At 46.5% G+C, this 26,791-nt stretch overlaps 1 protein-coding gene across 5 annotated transcripts in view; it reads left to right on the forward strand.

Annotated features, from left to right (window-relative positions):
- Positions 1 to 26,791, forward strand: part of APLP2 (amyloid beta precursor like protein 2) — a 62,817-nt gene that overhangs the window by 18,394 nt on the left and 17,632 nt on the right. For 3 of the 5 annotated variants that reach the window (XM_069565641.1, XM_069565642.1, XM_069565646.1), the window contains exons 2-7: positions 15,445 to 15,618; positions 16,460 to 16,583; positions 21,390 to 21,502; positions 22,372 to 22,568; positions 23,137 to 23,345; positions 24,365 to 24,532. In XM_069565641.1, the coding sequence (XP_069421742.1) occupies positions 15,445 to 15,618; positions 16,460 to 16,583; positions 21,390 to 21,502; positions 22,372 to 22,568; positions 23,137 to 23,345; positions 24,365 to 24,532 (985 nt within the window). The remainder of the gene's footprint in view (positions 1 to 15,444; positions 15,619 to 16,459; positions 16,584 to 21,389; positions 21,503 to 22,371; positions 22,569 to 23,136; positions 23,346 to 24,364; positions 24,533 to 26,791) is intronic. The other 2 variants (XM_069565644.1, XM_069565645.1) reach the window with 1 other exon arrangement.

Genomic DNA, 26,791 nt, shown 5'->3' on the forward strand with positions numbered 1-26,791 from the left:
ACTATTAGTCTTACCTATGTTTGGAAACATTTGAAACCAGTTTTTTTTCCTAAGGCCAAAGAATTCACTTTAACCTAACAGGAACACTTGTTTTCATCCTAGCATAAAGCCTTAGAAATGCATTGTGAAAATTCTTCCATTGAACTACTTAGTAGCTGTTCCCGAAGAAGGCTACTATTCTGGTAGCCAACATGGATTGCCCAGATTGGACTTGGGTACTAAGTTGCAAAGAGGCTTCCCAGGTGGTGCTAGTAGTAAAGAACCACCAGCCAATGCAGGAAATATAAAAGACACTGGTTCAAACCCTGGCTCAGGAAGATCCCATGGAGGAGGGCATGGCAGCCCACTCCAGTATTCTTGCCTAGAGCATCCCATGGACAGAGGAGCATGGCAGGCCATGGTTCTTGGGGTTGCAAAAAGTCGGGCACTCATTGGGTCACTCACGCATTAAGTTACCAAATAGCTGCTGGCCTGCCAGTTTTTGAAGGTTTCGAGGTGAACTAGTTCTGATGACTGTAGGCCTACTTAGAAGGAAAAAATAAGGGACTTTTTTAGACAGTGTGTGTTCTGTACATATTTTCCTATCTGTTGAAAATTACTTCAGTTCTTAAATACTTTATTTTCCGCCAGTGCTTGAATATGTCAGAGACCTTTTCTTTAGTTAAGGACACTATGTTTGCTGGAAGAAATAATTTTCTTCCTTCATTGCTTGAGTTGCTGTCATTTGGAGGCTGGTTGAACTAAGGACATGTATACTCTTTACTTTTAGTAGAGTTAGTTTTTTATAAAGTGGTTTGGTTGTTGATGCACCCAAGCTATATCAATTCTCATTGGGTGAATTTTTAAGAATTGTTGAATTTGTATGTGTGTAAATACACATATGTGTATATAGGCATATAGATACATATAGATATGGTTGTGGCTTTTAAAGATATATTAAAATAAAAAAATAAAGACTATTTCAGTTTAGTTCAGTCGCTCAGTTGTTCGTGTCCGACTCTTTGCGACCCCATGAACCGCAGGATGCCAGGCCTACCTGTCCACCACCAGCTCCCGGAGTCTACCCAAACCCATGTCCGTTGAGTTGGTGATGCCATCCAACCATCTCATCCTCTGTCATCCCCTTCTCCTCCTGCCCTCAATCTTTCCCAGCATCAGGGTCTTTTCAAATGAGTCAGCCCTTCACATCAGGTGGCCAAAGTATTAGAGTTTCAGCTTTAACATCGATCCTTCCAATGAACACCCAGGACTGATCTTTTTTAGAATAGACTGGTTGGATCTCCTTGCAGTCCAAGGGACTCTCAAGAGTCTTCTCCAACACCACAGTTCAAAAGCATCAATTCTTCAGCACTCAGCTTTCTTTATAGTCCAACTCTCACATCCATACATGACCACAGGAAAAACCATAGCCTTGACTAGATGGACCTTTGTTGACAAAGTAATGTCTCTGCTTTTCAATATGCTGTCTAGATTGGTCATAACTTTCCTTCCAAGGAGTAAGCATCTTTTAATTTCATGGCTGTGGTCATCATCTGCAGTGATTTTGGGGCCCCCGAAAATAAAGTCAGCCACTGTTTCCACTGTTTCCCCATCTATTTCCCATGAAATGATGGGACCAGATGCCATGATCTTCATTTTCTGAATGTTGAGCTTTAAGCCAACTTTTTCACTGTCCATTTTCACTTTCATCAAGAGGCTTTTTAGTTCCTCTTCACTTTCTGCCATAAGGGTGGTGTCATCTGCATATCTGAGGTTATTGATATTTCTCCCTGCAATCTTGATTTCAGCTTGTATTTCTTCCAGCCCAGCATTTCTCATGATGTACTCTGCATATAAGTTAAATAAGCAGGGTAACAATATACAGCCCTGACGTACTCCTTTTCCTATTTGGAACCAGTCTGTTGTTCCATGTCCAGTTCTGACTGTTGCTTCCTATTTGGTACTTTTTAATTGTTTGGGAATGCATAAGATGATTTAGCAAGGTGGTTGTCGTTTTTTTCATTCAAAGTGTAGTTGGAGTTTGCTGATAGTTGCCATGCTCTCATCTGCCTTTTATTGAATTACTTTTGTAGAGTGTCTGAATTTAAATTAAAAAGGCATGTTATTATACAGAGTAATTGATTAAGCTTGATTGGGCAGTGTCTGTAAATCATCAGCGGATGGAGCTTTTAGCACAAGGAAAGGATGATTTAATTGCTCCAGAAAAAAAAATGATTGGATGGATTTTTAAGAAAGTTAATGCTCAGGGGAAGGTTATAAACACTGACATGGAGACATCACAGAGGTTTCTAGAAAAGTTAGTTGAGATTGGGAGTAAAAGATCACTGAATGCATCTTGGCGTAGATGCCCGCATCCCTGCTGGACGTGGTTGAGGCATTCACGTGCAGTGAACCAGCAGTGAGCACCATCCAGGCATATACACTGGAAGGAGGTAGTATGAGCAGCAGAGGATGGCCATGCCTGCCCCAGGGATGTTTTGAAGGGAAAGAGATGCCATCTTCTCTGTTCTTCACTAGGTTTAAATATTTTAAGAAGCCTCAGCCACTCCATCCCATAAAAGATAAAGAACTCCAAAAGAACTTTTACGATCAAGATAACTTAGGTTTATAACAACACTTGTGTCTGTCCTTATTTCTCTTTCTTTTCCTATTTGGTCAGGAATAGACTCCCAATTTATAGTATTATACCTACATTAAATAGGGGTCCTGTCATGTACCTTTTACTGTGGCTTCACTTTTAACTGCCACTTAGGAACCAGTTGGGCACTAACCTGGGCATCTCCTATGTGATGGAGTTTGCGACTCTTTCCTTTTCTATTAGGATTATTCTATTTGCATGATGTCTTCCTTACCAGCCAGGTGTCCTTGTGGGTGAGAACTTGTGACTCTTTCATTTTGATTCCTCTGGAGCCTGCTCTTCTAAGGTTGTTGGAAATGTCTGTTGACTCAAAACAGAAATAATTGAATCGACTCCTGGGTGATGTCAGCACCGTGCATTTGATTCTGTGGTTGTCCGAAGCCTAGGAGAGTGGGGTTTTTGTTTGTTTCTGTTTTGTCTACTCTAGTTTTGTTAATGTCTCAATCAGGCTTCTTTTACTATTTGTAGATCTAAAGAGCTGGGAGATGAAGGTGAATCATCCTCCCCTCCCCCACCCTCCAGCATTTGGATAAAATAAGAGCACTGGCTCCTGGCCTTGATTCACCCACTTATATAACTTACACCAAATTCCCCTTTTAGGAAGAAATGTCTCAAGGTCCTTTTTCCTGTCTTAATTCCTGTTCGTTATTTTACTTGTAACCACTTGTCTAGCCTGGCCTCTTCAGAGAAGCTTTGCGGCTCTCACCTACTTAGTTGTCCAAGCACCCCATTCTTGTAATGGCCAGAAACTTCTTCATAATGAAAGAAAGGAAAATAAAGTTAAACAGAGTCTACAGGTGAATGAAAAAAAGTCATTCCTAGCACAGTGTTAGCTGAACACTTAACACAGCCCTGTCGCTAGAAAGAAAGGCAAGCCTCATATGAAATGTAATTTTTTCCAGTTGACATTTTTTAAAAAGCAAAAATAAATGAAAAGAGCTTTGACAATACATTTTGTTTAATTCAGTATATCTGTGTGTGTGTGTACTCACTTACTCAGTTGTGTCCGACTCTTTGCAACCCCGTGGACTGTAGCCCAACAGGCTCCTCTGTCCATGGGATTCTCCAGGCAAGAATAGTGGAGTGGGTTGCCATTATGAGTAATTAGTCCCTGAATACCACCCCCACTCTGCACCCCAGGAGAAGACCACAGGTTACTCTGGGACCACAGGTTACTCTGGGACCCCAGGCCCAGCAGAGCACGAGGCACTGAGAGGGGAAAGTCAAGCCCCCCAGACCCATGACAGCCAGGCTCGGGGCCCAAGTTGGGGAGCTGTAGAATTCCTCTCTGGACAAGTTCTTTCCATGTGCTGAAGACATCCAGCCAGCTTTGCAGCGTCCCCTTCTTTAATACTGAGTTAGATGACTTAGGGTCACAGCTACTTCAGGGACACCATGAACCAGAGCCAAAATGATGGGGAGAAAGCAACTTGAAGACTGTGCAGGGAGCAGACAGATAACTTTAGTAGGCTCTTGATGCTTATCTCAGAAAGGAGAGGGTATTGGCTCTGTGAAATAGTTTTGCACCAAAAATAAGACTTTCAGAGAAAAAGGAAGAGTTGTTGGTTATTAGAAATGTGATATCAGACATTTAAAAATCTGGTTAGAAATCTTTATGAAAGAAGGAACAAAAACTAGAAAAGATAAAGGTAAGATGCACCTGATGAGAATTTCAGAAAGAGAGAAGAAACCCAGGATTGAGTGTTTCACACTGATGTGACCCCAGTGAAAGGTCAGACAAGTGAGTGACAAAAACCAGACCAAAGCTCCTTATAGTCAAATTTCAGGATACCAGAGATTGGTAAAATTTTACTTCCATGTAGGGAAAACCAAACCTGCACAGCAAACTAGGGATCAAACTGGCTAGATGTACGAGCAGCAATGCTGGAATCTAGAAGAAAGTAGTCCTACCCGTTAAATTCTGAGGGAAAGTTGTGTCATTACAATTTAGAGCTTGTCCAAATGGCCAACAAAGTGTGTGCGTAAAATAAAAGCTTATTTTGAGACCCATCACGTTTGAAACTCAGCAACCACACACCTTTTCCCAGGAGCCCCTGGGAAGCTGTGAGCCACTGACACAGGGGGTTAGTCAGGAAGGAGAGAGGACTGAGCGGGGAACAGGAGGGAAGGGAGGAGTCTTCAGGACGGTTTTGATCGGAGCTCCAGGAGTGGTGGCTGTGCTGGGTCTCCTGGAGAGGCATCCGCACGGGTGACGCGGGAGGATGGTGTGCTGTCTTCCTCCGATCTTCCTGACAGACGGAGTGCCAGCCATCACTGTGTACACACTGTGATGTTTGACTCTTTGCGACCCTGTGGACTGTAGCCCATCAGGCTCCTCTATCCATGGGATTCTCCAGGCAAGAAGACTGGAGTGGGTAGTCATGCCCTCCTCCAGGGGATCTTCCTGACCCAGGCATTGAACTGTGCCTCCTGTATTGGCAGGCGGGTTCTTTATTGCTGAGTCACCAGGGAAGCCCACCAGCCATTGGTGCAGGGAAGTAAAGGAAGAGGTGGCCTTGCTGAGACTGAGGGGGGTAGATGCCTACGGAGGGAGCTGTAACCATAGTACCTGCTTATGTTATAATCATATAAACAGGAGAGTGATTTAACCAACAGGGTACGGGGAAGAGGGTGGCTGAACAGAGTCTGGTCGTTTGAATTCAGTCCTTTTTAATACAGAGTTGATGGAGAATGTCTGGATTGAAAAGGTGCAGAGGGACACTTGTCATTTAGGATCAAGGCGGCAAATAGAGAAAGAGCTGTGAGGGGCGCCCCCGAGGAGGACCCGCCTTGGGGTGGAGGACTCCACTAGGAGCTGGGTGGTGGTGGCTTTTGGGCTAGGCAGCTGGACTCACGTGACAATAAAATTTTAAAAATGAAGCCTTGTTACACTGCCTGGGTTTTTTGTTTTTCATTTAACTTGTTCATTCATTATATATGTACTGATGTGAAGGCCAGCACAGTGTTCATCATTCAGAAATTGCCACTGAGCAGTATCTGCTAATTCTTATTAGTTTAACTAAATGTCTTGGGGAAAAAAACAAGAGCACAGGTTTTAGAATCAGTCAGTCACCTCCGTGGATGTCACTGATTACCTACTAGGTTCTAGGTGCTGTTTGCAGATGCAGTTAGAGCACCCAGAGAGCCCTGCTTCTTGCCCCCAGAAACCTGCATTCTATTGGAGGCTTGATGGGAAAATAAAACAACCAACATGTTGGGGCCTGTCCTTGGGAAGGGTCCCCAGAAGGAGGCACATTTGAACTGGGTCCTGAGAGGTGAGATGTGAGTTCTAGGTGCCTTGAGGCAGGAGAGACCCTGGCCTGTGCCCAGAAGGGTGGCACCCAGTGCCTGGTGGGGTGATGGAGGGAGGAGGGGGCAGATAGCCGGGGTCATCAAGAGATGGAATCTCTGGGAATGTGAGAGTGTGTGCTGTGTTCTGCCTGGAGCTGGTTCAGATGCTGTGGGTGGAGTGGATTGCAGATGGCAGCATGGACACAGTGTCCCCAGGGCCCACCTGACCACTGGAAGACGAGTGCTTTTGTGCTTTTCCTGGTGGGGAGCATTCACACAGATGTTGATGCCCTTTTTATTTATTCTTTTTACTCATGTGTAGCTTTTCCTGCTCTCCTTCCTGCATTTATTTAGTGGTTAGGTGGCTGGCACCCAGGAAGGCTAATTAATGGCAGAGACAGCAAGCAGTGAACATACTGACTAGCCGCTCCTACTCACTTTATTACTTTATTTTTTTAAATTGCTGATAATTACAATAGTGCTCATGGGCATGGGTCCCAGACAGGAAGAATTACTGTCTGCAGGCAGACCTGGTGTGAGCTGATAATGCTACATAAATCATGGGAGGAGATGGTTTTCTGACTTGCTTTGAACTTGGAGAGGACGGATCACTCTCATATTTGTGTTATTTTCTCATCTGTTTTAATGGACTTTAGAAGTTACAGTGATTTGTTACATGAAGATTAGTGTGTGGTTGTTGCTTAACCTATAAACACTAACATGTTTCACAGAATCGCACGTGGAAATTGGCATTTTTTGTCTTTTCAAATGTGCGTTTCCTCTCCCTGCCTTGTGCAAGTCATCCTGGCAAATTGTCTTATTTTCTATTTGTAAAGAATTTCTGCCCTTCCCATTCAGCATCACAGAACCTTAGAAATAAAGAGCTAATGCTTTGTTTTTCATGGGATAGTAAAGCTAAGAAAAAAAATTTTGGTAAGGTTATCAGTTCTTAATATTAAAGAAGGAATATGTTTTTAAAAACAGACTACCCATTTCCTACTGCTGTCATCCTATGAAAAATGTTTTAAAACAGAAGGTAGAAAGAAGAGTGCCCTAGAGCTCAGGACAGTCACTTCTCAAGTAGGGCAGTGAGCAGCTAGCACCGTCCGCATCCACGTGTGCACCTGCTCGCCAGGCGTCTCTTACTTCCATGAGGACTGTGTTACAGACTGCAGCAGACCCTAGCATGTGTTTTTGAACCCCCTGCTTTCAAACACCAGGAAAAACTGTCCTGAATATTTACATGGGGATGTTTGTTGCTGCATGGATTTGTTTGTTATCTTTTCCCAGATACTTAAAGGAAAAAAGATCCAGTGAAATCAATTCCAGTATCTGACACCGACCGATCACGTTTGTGGTTAGAACATCTTGAAGTCAGAGCTGACATGTTGGATAGTTACCCTGCAGCCAGAGCTGACATGTTGGATAGTTACCCATTTTAACCTTGGTAAAATCACTAAGTATTTATTTTAGTGCATTAAGTCTATCTGAAGAATAGAATTGACTAAAAGAGGTATGATTTATTGTGTTTCAAGTATATAAAATACTCGAAATATGCCTCCAAATTACCTAATTTTTAACGATTGACCTAATGCATTTGAAATACACTAAATACTAGAGAGCATCAGATCAGTTAGAAGTATGCTTCTAATTTCTGAGAATATTGCCAGGTTTGTGCTCACCTATGCTGCAGAAAATGCTCCATTGTTTGTGTTGTTTCTGTCATCTGTGAGTCCATAAGAATGGTTTGGAGTGAACATATTTAATGAATAATATTTAATCTTTGTACTTCTTGGTATTAGTAACTTGAAATCATTTCAGTCTTTTAAGGTTTAGGAAACATGCCTATTCCCCCACCTCCGCCAAGCCTGCCTGAGCTGTTTGTTTCTCAGGCCCTTGGTTGCTGCCTGGGTAATACTGGCCAGTGATTGCCAAGGGGAAGGCCAAGTTCACACCATGGAGATTGTCTAATGTTACTATTCACACTCCACCGTTCCAGCTTTCTGACCTCTGCAGGTCACAGCCTTCAAAAATGACAGGTCACTGCTTTGCTTGGGAATTGGGCAGATTTTTATGTAGTAAGGAGGCTGTCTTTTGCAAGCTGTGTGTCTCATGTGTCAAGAGTTATAGGAGCGTGGACTTCTGTCTGCTGTAATGGGAGCCAGAGCTGATACCATGGGTGTCATTTATTGAAACACCTAACATTTGGGTAACGCTATATTTACATCCCCTGAAAGGGATGACTGGGGTCAAGAGAGAATAACCTCCACAAGACTACTTACCCAGTTAGGTCAAAGAGAACAGCCCTCAAGATTTAGGGAAATAACATAGTGTCCTTTTGATAGGAAACACAGATTAATCTTGACCTCACTTTCAGCAGGAAGCCAAACCAGAACCGGGAAGCCAGCAACCCCGGTGCTTCTCTTTTTATATGGTATCCTGGTACTGAATCGTCGTGTGAACTTTTGATGACTGAATTCCCTCAAAATAAAGCATGGAGTGTGGATGCAGCCCACTCTGGTGCATCCAGATTTCAAATCTAGAGAAGGAAGGTGCCATCTTCACTCCGTTTCATGGATTTGTGGGGACGTGACTGCTCATGTGGTACACCCATGACTTAAGCCCCTGTTCTGGTAGCCTGAGAGAATGATGCCTTCAAGAGCCAGCCGATGATAACAATGCTGATGTTTGAGTCGGGAGTTTTGCTTAGTGCTTACTTGCATTCTCTTAATTTAATCCCACAACAGGCCTGAGAGGAGTAGTGTGTCAGTAGCCCTATTTTACGGATCAAGTTTAAAGCCTGATGATATTAGCCACCAACACTTGAAGAACTCCTATGTAACAAGCACTATTTCAAGCACTTTATGTGTGTGAAACTCATTAAACCTCCGAACATCACTATGGTGTCTAGTTATTATTGTCCTCATTTTATAGGCAGGAGACTGGGGTCCAGGAGGTTACTTAGGTAACCTCCCAAATGTGGCACAGCTCGTCAGTGGTAGGGCCAGAACTCAGCCACACTTCGTCCGCCCCGTACAGCTGGTGCTCTTAGCCGTCATGTCATACACTTGCTCTGGGGTCAGGAGATGATGGTTGGAAAAGCCATCGTCCCTAGGACCTCTGTACCCAAGGACGTCAGTTTTGTAGAAATCTTATTTTATTATGGGCAATTGAAAAGAAACACAGGAACCTGTAGAGAATTTCTTCATTTGAGAATTCTAGATCCATAAACATTGTTCTCCTTTTTTTTTTTTAATATATGAAAGTGTTTTCTGTATTTCAGTAACTTTATAAAAGACTATTAGCTCTCATCTCTGAAACACTTAAAGACAGACCGCTCTTAAACCTTAATGCTTGCAGCCTTCCTAGTATAGCCCAGATGGACAGACCACCATGTTCCTGTCAAAAGCCTTGGAGACACTCTAAACTGCTTTCAGTCTTGGAATTGATACCTCATCCATACTTGAATATTTAGAGCTCTAATAAAAGCAGGATCATTTGTATAAATTACTGCCTACGAAAATGATACCTGACAGCTGGCATATGTCGGTGGAAGAAAAATGGCCTTTTACATTTAGAGTTCTTCCGCCTAACCTAATTCACCAGTTTCTGATTAGAATTAAGTCCAAATGTTAAGAAAAAAGAAACGGGAGACCGAGGATTTTTAGCTGGTGTGATGTAAACTCCCTTTTAAGCTCAGGCTTCTCTGTTTGTTTCCAAAGCTGGAAAATGCTCAACAAGAATTCTGCTGTTTTATTAAATAGTAGGTTAAAATGTTTGAAGCCCGGAGCTTTTTTGTTTTTATTTCATTTTGGCCCCACTGGCTTTTTGTCACGGCACACAGGCTATCGGTTGCTGCGCTCAGGCTTTCTCTGGTTGCAGCGAGCAGAGGCTACTCTCCAGTTGCAGCTGGCAGGCTCCAGAGTGCAGGCTCGACAGTCATCCATGATGGGCTTAGTTGTCCCATTTCATATAGGATCCCAGTTCCCAGACCAGGGATTGAATCTGTGTCCCCTGCCATTGCAAGGCAGGTTCTTAACCACTGGACCCCCAGGGAAGTCCCTGGAGCTTTTTTCAGTTGAAAGCTTCACTCTTGCTAGGGAAGACATAATTGGGGCATCAGACTATGGTCACCCTTCGGACAGTAATAGAAGTGGGGTCTCTTACACGTTAGGTTCTGGGCAGGATTGTAGTAGTCCCCCCACTGGAGAGAAATCAGATATAATCTATACACACATGGGGGTTCTACTACATTATGGTGTGTTCAGAATAAACAGTTGTTCAGGTATTGGGCCTGCTTGATTTACTCGCTAGTTGTCCTGCCAAAATGTTTCATTTGCTTTTGATAGATTGAAACCTTGCAATCACAGTCAGATTCAGGCAAGTGAGGAACAGGATTTAAAACACCAAAGCTGTTTTATTTTGAACTAATTTTAGAATATTTTAAAAGTTGCAGAAATACTAGAGGGAGTTCCCCCATACGTTAACACGGTGCTTCTCTTCATGTTGACATCTGACACAACCCTCGTGCGGTTATCAAAGATGGGAGGCGGACACTGGTACCGTGCTGTTAACTGACTCACAGGCCTTGTTCACATCCAGCTCCAGGTTTCCTCCAGCGTCCTTTTCCTGTTCTAGGATGCTGTCTGGGCTCCCACGTTGCATCTGTTATTTTTGGTCCATAGCCTCCAGTCAGGGACAGCGATCGGTGCGTCTTTGCTCATCTGTCCTCTTAACGTGAATTATTACTGGAGACACGGCAGTGTCTCCACTTGTGAAGTCATTTGTCTTCCTTTTTGTAGTTAATATATTGGGGCAATAACCTTGAGACTATGGATTTTGTTAAACTTTGCTCAATTAAGTAAATCTTAGCCGCAGGTGTGTGGACACAGACAAGTCATTTTAATTTAGGAGGTGCCATTCAGAACTTGAGCAGACAGAAATGAATACAGGATCTTCACATCCATGAGTAGATTGTCATTTACTGACTTCATGTTTTTAAAAGCGTCTTTGAGTAAGAGTCTGTCTCGATGTCACTCCTGTGCCATGGTAAGTAGGCGCTGCTTGCTCAGTGCTATGATGGGAGCTGAAGCTGTGAGGCTCTGGACCAGACCACGGGGGCACTTCCTGTGCCAGGAAGCAGACTCCCTCAGGAACGAGATAAAGCTCTCCTCTCTGAAGGATGCTCCCTCCATGGCAGGCACTCTCAACAGAGCCTGGAGCCAAATCAGATCCTGGGGTAGTAGCTTTAGTGGGGAAGTAATGGGTTACCTGTTTGCTTTGGATGGGGGAGCAGTTTTGTGAAGGGAGATGGGGCTGAGGTGGGCCCAGGAGATGCTTCTCCTGGGGTGATGACTAAAGACCCTTGATCAGTGTTAGGATGAGATTTCTGTTTGTTCCTGTTTATTTGTTGCTTTAAGCCATTTCAGGTTTTCAACCAAGTGACTAGAAGCACTTTTAACCAAGTTGAATTTCCATCCTCAGGTAGCTAAACTCTTTTCCTAAGTCAAATTAATAGAATGGGATTTCTTATTAAGAATGAATTATTAAGTAAAGTGGAAGTACTGGGCTAGGAAAGCAGTTGATGCAGTTTGTACTCAAAGCCTTGAAAGTGCTGCAGCACGCACAGATCAAGGGCTGGCCACAGCGCCCTGGCACGGGGCATTCATTTTCTCTGGTGGAGGATTCCAGGTTCACAGGATGTCAGAAGTGCTGACTTGGCAGCAAAATCCCATTTGTAACATGTTAGATTTAAGAAGCAGATTGATTTATATGTTGATGTAATGGATCAAAGCACAGTGTGTGCTTCAGAAAATGGAGAGCACATTAAATAAGAGCATTTTCAAAGGAAAGAAGCACAAGCATTACAGGAAAAACAAAAAACAACAAAAAATCCTGTTGTACTCTAGGTAAGGTTAGGGTATGTTTGATTAGTTGATTCCTGGACGCGGTCCGCAGAGGCTTTTTATATTCCAAATGATACCTTCTTGAGAGTCTCTGATGACCACAAGGATTAATCTTTCTGAACTCAGAAGTGAATCACGGCAGCATATGAGCTGTCTGGACCGATTCCAGTTGCCCTCCTTTCCCTTCGTGGTAACTGATGTGAGGAGCTGTGTCTGCAAGCTGCTGCTTCCTGCTGCTTTACCCTTGGGTGTTTGGGATCCTCTTTGGGGAAGATGATGTCGACTATCTCTACACAAAGATCAAGTGCACTTAGCACCAGTGTGCTGACCTCCGTGGCTGACCCGTAAACTGAGCATTCTTACAGTCAGAGCCTTTGTGGTCTTTCAGCCAGCAGCCACGCATGGGCCATCATCTGCTGTGAGATGGGCATTTGCCTGCATGATCTTGACCACGCCCACTCTGTGGCCTGGGCGAGCTCACGTAGCTGACACTGCTTCTTACCTACATTCATTTTTGGAATATAAGAGGCAAATGGCTTCCCTCCCTTGCCCCTGTACTTCTGAAAGATAAGATCCCACCCCTGAGATCCCACCCTGGCATTCCACTTGTTTAATATTAGAATATACCATTGTTTGAGTTGTGAAAAATGTTTATATGCATGCAATTATTACCAGACTAAAACTTGTAAAAAAATTTTTATTGTTCAAAAATATTCTTGTCCTCTTTCCCAGTCGTTAACTCTTTTATGGATAACCACGAATCTGATTTCAGATTTAGCCCTGTTGTTGTATATATCCATAAGTCTAGCCCAGAATTTAGAAACTGTGGCTCAGCATCTTTCACGTTTAATCATGGCAGTTCATCTGTAGCAGGTTTGGGAAACACTGGGCTTCCCAGGTGGCACAGTAGTAAAGAATCCGCCTACAGTGCAGGAGACGTAAGAGATGCAAGTTTGATCACTGGGTTGGAAAGATCCCCTGGAGGAGGCCAGGGCAACCCACTATAGTATTCTTGCCTGGAGAATTCCATGGACAGAGGAGCCTAGCGGGCTACTGTCCATGAGGTCACAAAGAGTTAGACACGGCTGAGCATCTAAGCTACTGGGAAATACTATTTCCTGACCCGTTGATTGTTTATATCTGTCTAAGCTTTTGACGAGTTGGAAGGAAGGAATTTGCTGAGAATACTGGTTTCAGTGCAGAGTGTGTCCTGGGGTTCGCTCCCCTCTGTCTCTGTATGTGCCCCCTTGTGTGCTGTATGCTCATTTCCCTGAGCATCTTAACCCAGGTTACTAGCCCTGATCCTTAGTATGGCTCCCAGAAGAATGACCAGTACAAGAGGCATTTTTTGTGCATATCTCCAGCTCAGTGTGAGAATTAAGCATCTTTATCTTATGCCTCTTTATACCTTTTAATGATCTATTTGAATTGAATGCCACTAGGGCAGTGGTCCCCAGCCTTTTTGACACCAGAAACTGGGGTGAGGGGCTGCTTCTGAGATGATCCGAGCACATTTATTGTGCACTTTATTTCTGTAATGACATCAGCTTCACCTCAGGTAAGCAGGCATTAGATCCCTAAGGTTGGGGACCCCTGCGTTAGGGTCCTACCTGTGCATTCTTTCCACAGGTACCTTAAGTTTTTTTTTCTTTCTTTTGAGTAGACAAGACTTAACTCCAGTATGTAGCTTCACCATCAATTATTCTGAAGGTGTAGTATCTGTCTTCTACTTTAATAAATGATTATTCCTCACAGTAGGGCAACGATCTATTCTACTTAATAAAGTTGCTGACTGTTCTCCTCATTGGATTTCACTGAGGTGTTTCTCAACCCTGATTGATCTTGGCAACATTTTAGATCCACATTAGCTTTACCCCCACTATCGAGCAAGTGTTCGTGCTTGCTTGTCTCATGCTAGTGGAAAGCAGGCTAATCTTAATAAGCTGCAAAGCGAAACTTGCACAGGTGGTAAGTTGGTCCTGGAAAATGTGGTATTTCAGAATCTAACGTAGGCTTCTGATTAGAAGGACCATTCATGTCTGTAATCAGTCCATCAGCACAGATCAATGAGACTTGCCTGGAAAACACGACTTTCTGTATATTTTAAAAGCCAAATCTGCTTTCTCTTGTTAATAGGAAGACCCATTTAATATTAATGCTCTTTGCTCTTTTTGAAAAGATCGTAAAAGACCATACAATCTAACCCGACCCTCAAGTTTTCACGTTTTTTTAAAAGATGTTTAATTCCTGTTTTAAAGAACCTTTATATTAGGAGAGACAACAAAACTTTATTGTGGATGTCACTGTGAATATTGGTATATCTGCAGATGCAGAGATGCCTGTGTTTTTTTCCTGGTGCACGAGACTGCAGGAGCTTCATCATACCTAGATGTTTTTTGTCACCTGTAATTTGTGAGTGATTAACGGCTACAAACAGCTAGGGTTTTTGCCTAACACGAGATGAAATTGTTCTTGAAGTCCCTTTTACTGATCCCTTTTCACGTATCGCACCCCTCACCATCGTCACCAGGCCTTTCCTGTCTCCCAGGAGTGTCTTACCTGAGCTACTGTTATTTCTCCAGCTCCTGAGCCATTCCCTTGCATACAGAGAGCATCAGAGCTGCATTTGGAAATATTAAGGCTGTACTTAAAATGCTCAGCATTCCATCCTTCCTTGGTCTAAGGATTGTCCAGTCTGGACCCTGCATGCTACCCCCCTCCCTTAGGGCCTCAGCAGACTCTCTGTCGACAGTCCCCACACAGATGCCCAGAGCTGTTCCAGCGTCAGTCTTTGGGACGTTTCCCCAGTCAACCTCCTACCCAGGCCTATGTCACATCCCTGTTTTGTACCGTAGGCTCCTCCAGCTCTGCATTCTCTTCCTCCTCAGGATGTCTGGGGTGGGATCACACTTCCTGTGTGAGAGTCGACTGTGGACTAGACCGTAAGCCCTTGCAGGCAGGGAGCGTAATCTTTGGCTCATCCTTGTGTGTTGACTTCCCTGGTGGCTCAGACGGTAAAGCGTTTGCCTACAATGCGGGAGACCTGGGTTCTATCCCTGGGTCAGGAGGATCCCCTGGAGAAGTCAGTGGCAACCCACTCCAGTACTCTTGCCTGGAAAATCCCATGGACGGAGGAACCTGGTAGGCTACAGTCCATGGGGTCACAAAGAGTTGGACACGGCTGAGCGACTTCACTTTGTGTGTTAAGCATTTAGCATGCTGCTGTGCAAAGATAGTAGCTGCTCAATAAAGTTTTGTTGTGTGAGTGAATTGAATAGAATCCCTGGACCTTCTGCCATTCTGTACTCTGTGGCTTGGTGTGTTCCGGGCTGGGAAGTGGATTTGCTTGTGTTGGAGGGGACTGCAGGCGGATGATCTGTTCCCAGGTCAGAACTATGCAGATGTGGAGAGGGGGTTATGTTACTCACCCACCTTTCTCTCCACCGTAGATGTCCAAAGGTCTTTTTTTTATTCTGGCTTTGTTCCTGGGAAAAAGATTTGTTTATGAAGAAGGAATAGTAACTAATGAAGAGTTTTAAAGGTCAGTTGTCACTGCCGCCTCCGCGCCTGCCTCCTGGGAGTGACCCTGGAATTGTTTTCCCTCCGTAGGCCCTTGCAGCCAGCGCTGGAACAGGATTCGCTGTCGCCGAGCCTCAGATCGCAATGTTCTGTGGGAAGTTAAACATGCATGTGAACATCCAGACTGGGAGGTGGGAGCCTGACCCAGCGGGCACCCAGAGCTGCTTCGGCACAAAAGAAGAAGTTCTCCAGTACTGTCAGGAGGTGAGCGTGCTGCCTGAAGCTTAAAGATGCTTTTCTTTCTGGGTCATGTGTGAGCCTATTAACCTTAAAAACAGATGCTCTGTCGTTCTCCTCTTTTGACCTAAGACCAAGCTTGTAATGACCAGGCAGCAAGCTTTTGTTCTGAGTGTGTGCCTGGCCCAGGCGTGCTGCAAGCTCTTGGCCTTTCCAGAAGGAATACTGCAGGAGCTTGACCAGGGCCATAGAGATGCAGCCTTGGCTTCCCACGTGTCGCAGGAAGACGTGAAGCAGGCCCCGTCTCAGGTGTGCACTTGTGTTTTGCACTTGTAGGCTGTAGCCAGGAGCCACCAGTATCGCAAGGGATTCTCTCAGGTCTGATTGAACAGACCTTTCAGGTCAACACTTGATGTAGAAAAGGATAGGAGATGTTTTAACTTCTTACCAAAACTAGCCTTTGGGGTCAGGGCTAGAATATTATTGTATAGTTTCATTAACAGACACTTCCATAGACTTGCCTTTCAAATGTTTTAGTTCATGAACTTGGCTATTTACGTGTCCTGTAAGTGGACTCAGTACCTAATAAGACTCGTTTTGGGGTGAACGCTTGTTGCTTCTGTAGGTCCTTTTAAAGAGAAGATGTGTTAGAAATGCTCCGAAGTCTGCCTGTCGAAAGAAAGCTAATGGTCACAGAATGTCTGTACTTGAGGAGGAGTTCAGCTGGAACCGGGCAGCGAGGGGTCTTCACCTTTACAGAGGACGATGGCGAAGCTGAGCACACAGACCCTCGCCCTCACTTGCCCGGCCAGTGCCCGCCTGTGATGGACAAAGTCCGTTTACCGTGCGTGTTCCCTGTTCCTTGCAGATGTATCCAGAGCTACAGATCACAAATGTGATGGAGGCAAACCAGCCGGTCAGTGTGGACAACTGGTGCCGGAGGGGCGAGAAGCAGTGCAAGAGCCACGTCGTGATCCCCTTCAAGTGTCTCGGTGAGCCTCCTGGGGCCTCTGGGTGCCGCTCAGCGAGTCAGGGTCCCCGGTCTCACGTTTTCTTTTCTTTTTGAAAAAAAATTTTTTTAAACTATAAAAATATTTTTAATTTTTATTTTTTGGCCATGTTGCATAGCATAATGGGACCTTATTTCCCTGACCAGGGATTGAACCCGTGTCCCCCTGCATTGGAAGGTGAAGTTTTAACCACTGGGCCGCCTTGGAAGTCCCTTACATTTCATTTTCTCTTGGCTCACAGTGAGATAGCTTCATCTGCTAAGAAGCCAAGGGCTGTAGGAATTCATCGGGGACCTTTGAACACTCGCAGCTTTCTGGCATTGATAGGTGACTCGTCTGGTCGCTCACTCTGCCTCTCCCGTTGTGGGCATCCTCTGACTTCACAGGATGAGCCTTCTCTACAGCCCTGAGTGAGCGCGCTGCCCTCAGAGCGGCCCAGCTTCATTCACGTCGAGAGTCTGAAACGACTGTTAACAGCCCTAGCGTGCGTAGGACTGCAGCATTCTGAGGGGTGGTCTTCTGGTCCCCTTAATTCGCCCACACATTTTGCTGAAGTCCTGTATCGCCAGCCAGATCAGACTCTGTATTAGTGTTCAGGAGCTGAAGGAGTGAGTCATAGCTGCTGTAGACATCAGGGCGGCCTCGGCCAGGCCCTGTGCCACCTGCCGTCTGAAGGCTCAGCTGATAAGGGTGTTCCTGACTCCATGCATTTGTATGAACAGTCAGAGCAAACTTGGGGACCACTGTAACCTTTTATCACCCAGAAGTAGGGTTGTTCCAAATGTTTATGTAGTGAGTGTGTTCATGCTGACCACTCATCATCAACACACCTGAATTATGTTCACACATCTGTAACCTGGGTGACTTGGGCAGATTTGGTCATAAAAGCTTAATGGGGCAAAATGATCAATTTTTGATGATCTATAATAGGACTAACACAGAGTATTAAGCGTAGATAGCCTGCAGTGTTCTGTGGCAGCCTGGATGGGAGAGGAGGTTGGGGGAGAATGGATACAGGTATGTATGGCTGAGTCCCTTTTGCTGTCCACCTGAAACTATCACAACATTGTTAATCAGCTATATCCCAATATAAAACAAAAAGTTTAGCAAAAAGTAGATAGCCTCTGGAGTTCTGTGGATGTGTTTATTTTTAAAATAATATTTATTAGAGTATAGTTGCTTTATAATGTTGTGTTAGTTTCTGTTGTACAGCAAAGTGAATCAGCCGTGTTTCCAAATCTTTTTTGAATTTCCTCCCCGTTCAGGTCCCCGTAGAGCACTGAGTAGAGCTCCCTGTGCGGTACAGTCCACTCTCACTGGTCACCTGTTTTATACATAATAGTATGTCAGTCCCAGCCTCCCAATTCCTCCCACCCCCCCTTCCCTCTCAGTATCCATTGCTTTGTTCTCTGTGTGTGGCTATTTCTGTTAACCATTAACTTAACCTGTTCCCCTCCCTCCCTTCATTAAAACCTTTCCTAACATAGGATTCATTGCTTTTCTCATTCTCACATATAGCAAACTAACAGAGGCAGCACCTGAGTAACAGTATTTAAAATACATAGTAATTACTTTGTTTTAAACATGTTGACTGGGGGAAAGGACACTGTGTGTGTTTAACAGGGTTTATTTAAAATTGAGCACCCTGCAGTGGTGAGAGGTTTTTGAAAAGTTGTGTGTGACCTGGTTTGGAAGATGTTTTTTCGTTGCATTTGGCTGTAAGGAATCTGTGGGTATGAAGTTTCATTCATTCTCTGTAAAACTCTCAAGCTTAAGGAAATGAAAGAGCATTCTTGAATACACAATAGATAGATGGTACCTAGCAATCATTTCTTCCTTTTGCATCCTTGTCCATAAGCCTGTGCAACTCGATCTTTCCCAGTGTGGCTCTTTTTCACTGGTACTTAGTATATTCAGTGAGAAGTTACACTTTGATGTTCCCCCTCAAACTGAATCTTATAGCTTACGTTACTACTAGTTGCCTCGTTATCCATAAAGTTTTATCTAAATAGGTTGGTCTGAGTGGGACAGAGTTGGTAGTGTGAAGAGGTAAAGGTGCTGGTATTTTGGGGAGGTAGTTACTAATCTCTGACGTTTATATACAGACGGACTCCTGCACCTAAAGAAGGGAGCTCTGTGAGCCTGCGGCTGTTTCTGTCCTTGTTTATTTCTGGAAGGATTTTTGGATGGGGATGGTTGCCATTGATGTCTTGTTCTCAGAAGCCTCAAGGCGGGGCCAAAATAAAAACCAAAAATAAATATATTGCCAAGTAAATACACTTAGTGTCAACAATGAGAGCTGGTACTTGGATGCCAGAATTCAAGTGATTTCTACTTAGATTGAGCCTCAGATTGCTTCTCCAGTGGAGCTGAATCCTAGTTTGCCACTGGGCTTTGCCTGTACTAAGCTCCAACTGTAAGCCTGGTTGATGGTAAACTTTTGTTTCTACCTCCCCGGGGCCTTTGAGGCCCTCGAGAGCAGCACTGTGTGTAATTCACCTTTGTATTCCTGCATTAGTGTCAAATTGAGCTATTGGGCCCCCAACATCCCTGTGCTAATAGCAAGTGAAACCTCACTGCCCTGTGGAGGGCTGTTGATACGGGGCAGCTGCTTGTGACGCTGCTTGTGACGACAAGAGTGTGTGTTCCCCTTCACAGCAGGTCAGGGGCTGCCCCTGGCCTCCCAGAGACTGAGGCCTGAGGCTGTGGTGAGGCTGGAAAGCTGGTCTACGTGTAGACTTCACACCAGTTCAGGCCTATAACTTTTTTTTTTTTTTCTGACCTTGCCACTTGACTTCTGGGATCTTAGTTTCCCTGCTAGGGCTTGAACCCGGACCCTGGCAAGTGAGCACACCAAGTCCTAACCCCTGGACCACCAGGGAATTCCCCCAAGACCTTTCTTGCCAGACAATTTCCTTATTAGGTTTTCCTTTTTGTTGTTTTGTTGTTGTTGCTGTTGTAAAATGTCAGAGCTGACCCTGCCCGCCTCCTTTCCCCTCCCTACTTATCGCATCTCCCCTGAGCCCAGCACCACCTCAGTGTCCTGCACTTGGGCCCTGTGGGCCCCCTGGGATGTTCGTTGAGTGTGGATCACTGAGGCCCACCTTGGATCTACTGACCCAGAGTGTCTAGCCTTTTATTACAGACATTACAAACATACCCAGACACAGAGAGAATCATCGCCTTACCCCCCCATGTGCCCATTACCCAATCAAACGGGCATCGGTTCATGGACCCACCTTACCCCGTCTGTGGCCCACTCCCACCAACCCCTCATTATTTGGAAACAAATCACAGATACCTTTTTTTTTTTTTTAATATTTCAGCACGTATTTCTAAAAGACAAGGGCTCTATTTTCTAAGCAGCTATGTGTAATTTCCCCCCAGCTTTTATTTTTGAGAAGTTTCAGACCTGTAGTGAGTGCAGTCGTGAACTCTATACCTCTTACCTGGGCTTCCAGTTTTGCCTTATCCACCTTACTCTGTCTATTTTGTGTCCTTTACTTACTTTTCATCATTAAACCATTTGAAAGTGAGTTGGGACTTTATGATAGTTCACCTCCAAGTAGCTTTCAGCTTCTTAAGAGCAAGGGCGTTCTCGGGTTATGACAGTGATATGGCAGTCACACTTGGGACAACTGTCCTTAGTGTTCAAATAATGTCCTTTGCAGCTCCCTTGCAAAAAGGGTGATGTATTATATTTAATCTAGACAGTTCCTGAGCTTTTTCTTTTGAATCTTTTATTTATTCTTTTGGCAGCATGTGGGGGTCTTAGTTCCCCAACCAGGTATCGAACCTGTGCCCCCTGCAGTGGAAGAGTAGAGTCTTAACCTCTGGACCGCTAAGGACGTTCCTGAATCTTTTATGACAATATTTTTGACAGCCTAAGCCCTTTGTTTAACACAGTATCTCTGAATATGATGCTGTCACATTGTTGTGTATCAGTTCAGTTCTGTCCCTCAGTCGTGTCCAACTCTTTGCGACCCCATGGACTGCAGCACACCAGGCTTACCTGTCCATCACCAACTCTCGACGCTTGCTCAGACTCACGTCGATCGAGTTGGTGATCCCGTCCAACTATCTCATCCTCTCATTGTTGTGTATAATTAGAGCCAGATGACTATTTGTAGCAGAAAGACGGTCTAGGTGATGTGTTCTCAGAACATGACTTCCCTCAGCTTATCACTCACCCGGGTAAAGTCATGTCTGCCAGACCTTCCCTCTGCAAAGACATCTCTCCCCCTTTGTCATTCACTCTCCGCTGACGGTCTGTACCCGGATCAGTCATCACAGTGGTGGTTTGTCTTAGAGCGAGGTGTCTATAGGTACACAGAGGGCTAAAGTAAAGTTCGCCTGTACTTTGGGAGAACAGGCAGTCTCAGTTTCCTGGACATTTTGTTACTCAACCCAATGTGGGCAGAAATAGAGAAGTGAGAGGCTGGGACTGTTGTTGGTGTGAAGTCGGAGGTGGTGGGGAGTCATCATGTGTGTTTGAGGTCTTGATGGGCTCCTCTTCCTGTTTTCCCTGCTGGATACCGCAGGCCTGCCGGGAATAAGGGATGGAGAGCGGGGAGGAGGGAGGAAGTCCCGGGCGTCACGGCTGTGTCTGCTGGCCTGGAGCTGAAACGTCCAGTTGGCTCCTGCAGATGAGCTGCTGCTCAGCTCACGCGCGTCAGAGACTGCTCCTGTCTGCACGTGGCTGCGTGACCATCCCAGTAACCTGCAGTCGGGTCGTTTTCACCTTGAATTGTGATCAGGTTTGCTCCTGACAAAGCTTCTCTTTTCTAGTGGGTGAATTTGTCAGTGATGTTCTGCTAGTTCCAGAGAAGTGCCTGTTTTTCCACAAGGAGCGGATGGAGGTGTGCGAGAATCACCAGCGCTGGCACACCGTGGTCAAAGAGGTAAAGGCCGGACGGCAGCGGTCAGGGGCTGCGGCTCCTGTCGGGAGAGAGAGTAGCGTGTTTCTCCGGAAAAATAATAGTCTTCTTAACTCCGTTTTTTTCCCCTTTATCTCATCAAAGTTTACAGTTACTTGTATCTTCTAACTTAAAAATACTTGGAAGAAGAATAGATATTTTGGTAAGGAAGTACAGTATTAATAGTCCAGCGCCTGGAGTCAAAGACGTTAAAAGGATTGTTACGAAGCTCTCGGCAGGGCGTCCAGTAAGGCTGCCCCAGACCCCAAGGCCTGTGTGGAACTACCCAGTTATAGACCATCTGTGTGGGCATGCGTGCTGACAAGACTAGAAGTCATTTCATTCTTCCTCGGAGGAGAATGAGCTTCCTTAGCTTGTCCTCCAAGTTTAGTTGGTTTTTCCAGTCAGTTGCCTTTATTTTGTCTAATTGTGAAGTAATTTGAATTCCTCACCGCTGAAGAATGTGTGTTATTACTGACCACTGTTAACCAGCGTTGATAATTACTCAGCCACCACCCCCACCCCCCCAGCCTTAATTTTTTCCACCTTTGGGCTTTCATTGTTTTGGGCCAGATGACATTTTCCCATTGCAGGTTAAGTGAAATTTGTAAATCTGTAAAGTAGTAGCATCACAACTTTTTGGCAAAAAATTAATGTGTCCGTGAGAAAGGCTTAACACTATGATTTGGTGAGGGCTTCTTCTGGAGTGAGCTAGGGGTAGGGGTCTCTGAGCGCACTGCTGAGTCCTGAGAGAGCTAGGGGTGGGGTCTCTGAGCACACTTGTGTCCTGAGAGAGCTAGGGGTGGGGTCTCTGAGTGCACTGCTGTCTCCTGACCGTGATCCCGGGCCCCCAGGCCTGCCTCACTCAGGGGATGACCCTGTACAGCTACGGCATGCTGCTGCCCTGCGGGGTGGACCAGTTCCACGGCACCGAGTACGTGTGCTGCCCGCAGACAAAGGTGGTCCAAACTGCGGTGTCCAAAGAGGACGAGGAGGATGACGACGATGACGATGCCGAGGATGAAGAGGAAGACTATGATGTTTATAAAAGGTGAGTTCTGTCCTGAGCCTCTGGGCGGCTGTGGCTGCTACACCCAGGCTTCTGGGTGAAGCCTGCCAGCACATCTCAGTTGACTGTGGCTGAGCCTGGGTGCACCAGTGGCCTTCATCCACCTGTCCTCCTGGGACGCGCCTTCCTGCACAGTCACGCGGCCCCTGCTCCCTGACGGTCAGCTTCTGATGAGGTGGCTGGGCTCAGGGCTTTTAGCAGCATAGCTCACTGTGAAAGTGAGAAAGTGAAAGTGTTAGTCACTCAGTCGTGTCTGACTCCTTGCGAGCCCATGGACTGTAGCCCACCTGGCTCCTGTGTCCGTGGGATTTCCCAGGCAAGAATTCTGGAGTGGGTTGTCATTCCCTCCTCCAGGGGATCTTCCCAACCCAGTGATCGAACCTGGGTCTCCTGCATTGCAGGATTCTTTCCCACCGTCTGAGCCACCAGGGATGGGCTGAACTTATTACTCCCTGCCTCTGGGCTCTGAGTCTCAGAGCAGGGAAGGGAGTTAGTGGTTCTCTGTGCGCAGCAGTTGGTGGTGACCTTCGTTTCTTGTTGTGACCTTTAGTGAGTTTCCTACCGAAGCAGATCTGGAAGACTTCACAGAGGCAACTGCAGACGAGGACGACGACGAGGAGGAGGAGGGGGAGGAGGTGGTGGAAGACCGCGACTACTACTACGACACCTTCAAGGGAGATGACTACAATGAGGAGAGCCCCACCGAGCCCAGCAGCTACAGGGCCGCCGCGGAGGAGGAGATCACTCATGATGTCAGAGGTAGACCTGGCAGTCATTTACTTACAATATGTTAATATTCTTTCATTCACTTACAGGCTGCTTGCCTCCCAGGAGGGCAGCTTCATGCCCCAAAAGTGAGGTCAGCTCTGGGTGCTACCGGGTCTGGCAACAGACAGATGGAGTCAGGAAACTGTGATGTGCATTGTGAGGACTTAGAGAATCAGAAAGACCATGTGGTCTGCCCCCCAGCAGGATTCTTCCACATCCAGCTGGAGATGTTCCCGCCTGGGAGCCCCTTCCTCAGTGAGGCCAAAGTCCCAGCTTTTGGAGTGGACCTCACTTCTTTAGTTCTTTTCCTGAGTGTGTTCCAATCTGTAGGCTGCCCTGATTGGCCATCAGGGCATCTGGAATTTGATAACCTGCTGGTAAGGGATCAGGGCCCTTTCAATTTCACCGTTAAATAAAAAGTGAACGTTCCAGACCACTTCTGTGCAGCCCCCTGCTGACTGTGTATTTGAAGCCACTTAGGAGCTGAAGAATTGTTTAGGGTTCAGCCAGGAGCAGATGACTTACCGAGTCTAGAAGTTTGTGATTAACCTTGGAGAACAGAAAATGTACACTGGCCCTTTCAAGGGGCCTGAGTAGTGTTTACGACGGTGACCGCCACTGAAACTGCCTCTGCACCCGCGCTGCCTCCCTCTGCCCTGGGCGCCCCCGAGACGCCACGGCAGGCAGCTGTCCCCACTACACAGACCAGAAATGTGAGGCTCCCGAGCTGTGCGCTGTGGAGTTCCTCCACGTCAGCCCTTTCCCACTCTAAGCTCCAGACAGTGCAGACAGCGCCGCTCAGTGTTCCAGCCCCAGAGCTCTCCCTTGCCTCGGGAAGGAAGAGGACTGCATGGTCAGTGACAGCTGGCCGGGGCCCCCGGGTCCCACCCTGTCCTCGCCTTCGCTGAGGTCCAGTGTCACTCGGCCCTTTTCCCCTTGCTGGTCTGTAGCTTTGTGAGCCCCCGAAGCCGCTGCCCTGCCCCGCTGACCTTCTGACCGTTTCCACACAGCTGTCTGCTCCCAGGAGGCGCTGACGGGGCCGTGCCGGGCCGTGGTGCCCCGCTGGTACTTCGACCTCTCCAAGGGGAAGTGCGTGCGCTTTATATATGGCGGCTGCGGCGGTAACAGGAACAATTTTGAGTCTGAGGATTACTGTATGGCTGTGTGTAAAGCGATGAGTAAGTCCCGTCCGGCGTGCGTCCTCGTGGCCGCGTCTGCGTGGTGCTCCCCGCCCACTCGGTGTCGCTGTCGGCCGTCTGCCCTCCTCTCTGTGCTTTCTAGACCTAGCTGTGCTTCCCTGTCGGCAGTTGTCAGCTCAGTTTTCTGTGTCCTGTGCTCGCTGTGGGCCTGGTGGTGGAGGTGGTGGTGGTGGTGGTGGAGGAGGAGGTGATGGTGATGGTGGTGGAGGAGGAGGTGATGGTGATGGTGGAGGGGTGGTGCTCCCTCCCTGCCCGAGGGGAGAGCCTGGGGCCTGCCCTTTCTCATCGGGAGCGCCTCTGTTGGTTGGGAAGGAGGCCCTGCCCTCTGCTGTCAGACGCCGAAGGGCATGCAGGGCACTCGGACAGGCCATGAGTTCTGCACATGCTTGTGTCCAGGCTTTGTCCCTCATTCTGGTCTTGAGCAGCCCTGTCGCCAGCCCCCACAATGCACGCTCACTAAGGGGGATGCCTGCTCTCCAAGGAGGTGACAGTAAGGATGCTTTGGGACTCTGAGAGCACTGGAACATCTTTATGCACTCCAGGGAGCCTGCTCTGCAGACAGGCGGTGGTGACTGTTTCCCCAGTATTCTGGGGGGCCCTGGGTCACACAGAGCTTTAGGAAGCAAGGAAGTTTTGGTTTATTTTCTTTGGTCACAAAGGAAATTGCACGTTCAGTGGAGTCTGGTTCACTCAGACGTCAATAGATTGCTTTTCTTCATAGTTAGCCCTTTTCCTGTTGAAGATTCTCAGCTGGAGCAGTTCTGACCCGTGTGTAGGAAAACCCTTTGGCTGGACAGACCCTTCTGCCTTCTGATTCTGACACTCATTGCCAGTCCTGGTCATTTGCTCTAAAGATTTTTGGCTCTAGCGTCTGATGACTTTTCATTCAAAGGTTTCCTTCAGACCCTTTTGTTCCCTCTTAATATGATATGCTATACTGTTCGTGCGTCCGCTGCAGCTGCTGCTCTGTGGAGTTTTTATTTGAAATCATTGAAAAGATGAAAAAAAAAAAAAGAGCCCTTAGGGAACATCGGTGGAAAGACAGAGCTAGAAATTACAGTGATTCTTCCTGCTTTGTTAAACTCCTTAAACTAAGGGGCAAGAAAGCATTGTTTGTGGCAGAAGCCTGAGGAATCGGGGTCATTGAAGATCATGTTGAACGTGAGGCGCAGTCTTTACCCAAAGGGTCAAGTGTTGACGGGCAGTAAGAGACACCAGGCGACGGCAGGTGGGCAGAGCACAAACGGTTTTGAAGTCTGCAGAACCAGCGTCTCCTGTTACTGTGGAAGGAGAAGCAGTGTGTCCGTGCACTTGCGGGGCCCCTGACTTGAGCGCTTTGGAACCTGGTAGCGTCATTGTCCCTTGAAAGGGACCAGCGCCTGTGAGGGTGCCAGCTTCCTGGGCCGTTTGCTTGCACGCAGAGGGCATCTGGTTCTGGGTCCGAGTCCATTGTCTTCAGAAGCAGACCTCCAGGTGTGCTGCTCCTGTGCCCTTTCATTCCGGGGCGGACACAGCTTGTGCTTATATTATCTTTATCCGGCCCAATGATATGAACCAAAGGCTGTCTCCAACATGTAAGCCTTTAAGCTGCGGGTCTACATCACGGAGCGACGTGCTTGCTGGCACGGATGGACTTCAGCACTTTGAAACTCTCCTGAGTGTCGTGGGGAACGTGGTTTCTGAAGCAATCTATATAGATTCTGACTCAGTGAGTCTGCAAATTGGCTGTTGAGACCTGATTTAAACTTAATGTAGGAACCAGGTATTCTTGACAAGACTTGGAGCCGTAGCTTTTAGGTTTAAAACTCAGTAAGAGGGTGAATGGGAGACCCCCAGACAAAAGGATGTGGAGGGCAGGCTGGCTTGTGCTCACGCTCGTCAGTTTGCCAGCTGCTCTCACATTGTGTTAAAGTTACGTGGTTCTGGAAATCGGGTGAGTTTGCCTCAGAATCGAAATTCATTGAATTTGGCTTTTGCTGTCCACCTGGCTCTCAAGTGTGACCAACAGAACAAGTTGTGTGAGCAGGCTGCCTGACATTCCTCCCTGCCCTGGGAAATCCCCAGTGAGTCGGGGTGTTCAGCGTCTCCATAGGTATTTCTTAAGAGGCTAAGTAAACCTGTCGCCTCCACCTCCTGGATGCAGATAAGCTCCTTCATGCAGACACTCGCTTGCCCGGGGCCACCAGGAACTTGGATTAGGCGTGCGGAGTGTTTGTTCTAATGGGCTGTTCTCTGGGT

This window comes from Ovis canadensis, chromosome 21 (assembly GCF_042477335.2).
Source record: "Ovis canadensis isolate MfBH-ARS-UI-01 breed Bighorn chromosome 21, ARS-UI_OviCan_v2, whole genome shotgun sequence".
Lineage (NCBI taxonomy): Eukaryota > Metazoa > Chordata > Mammalia > Artiodactyla > Bovidae > Ovis > Ovis canadensis.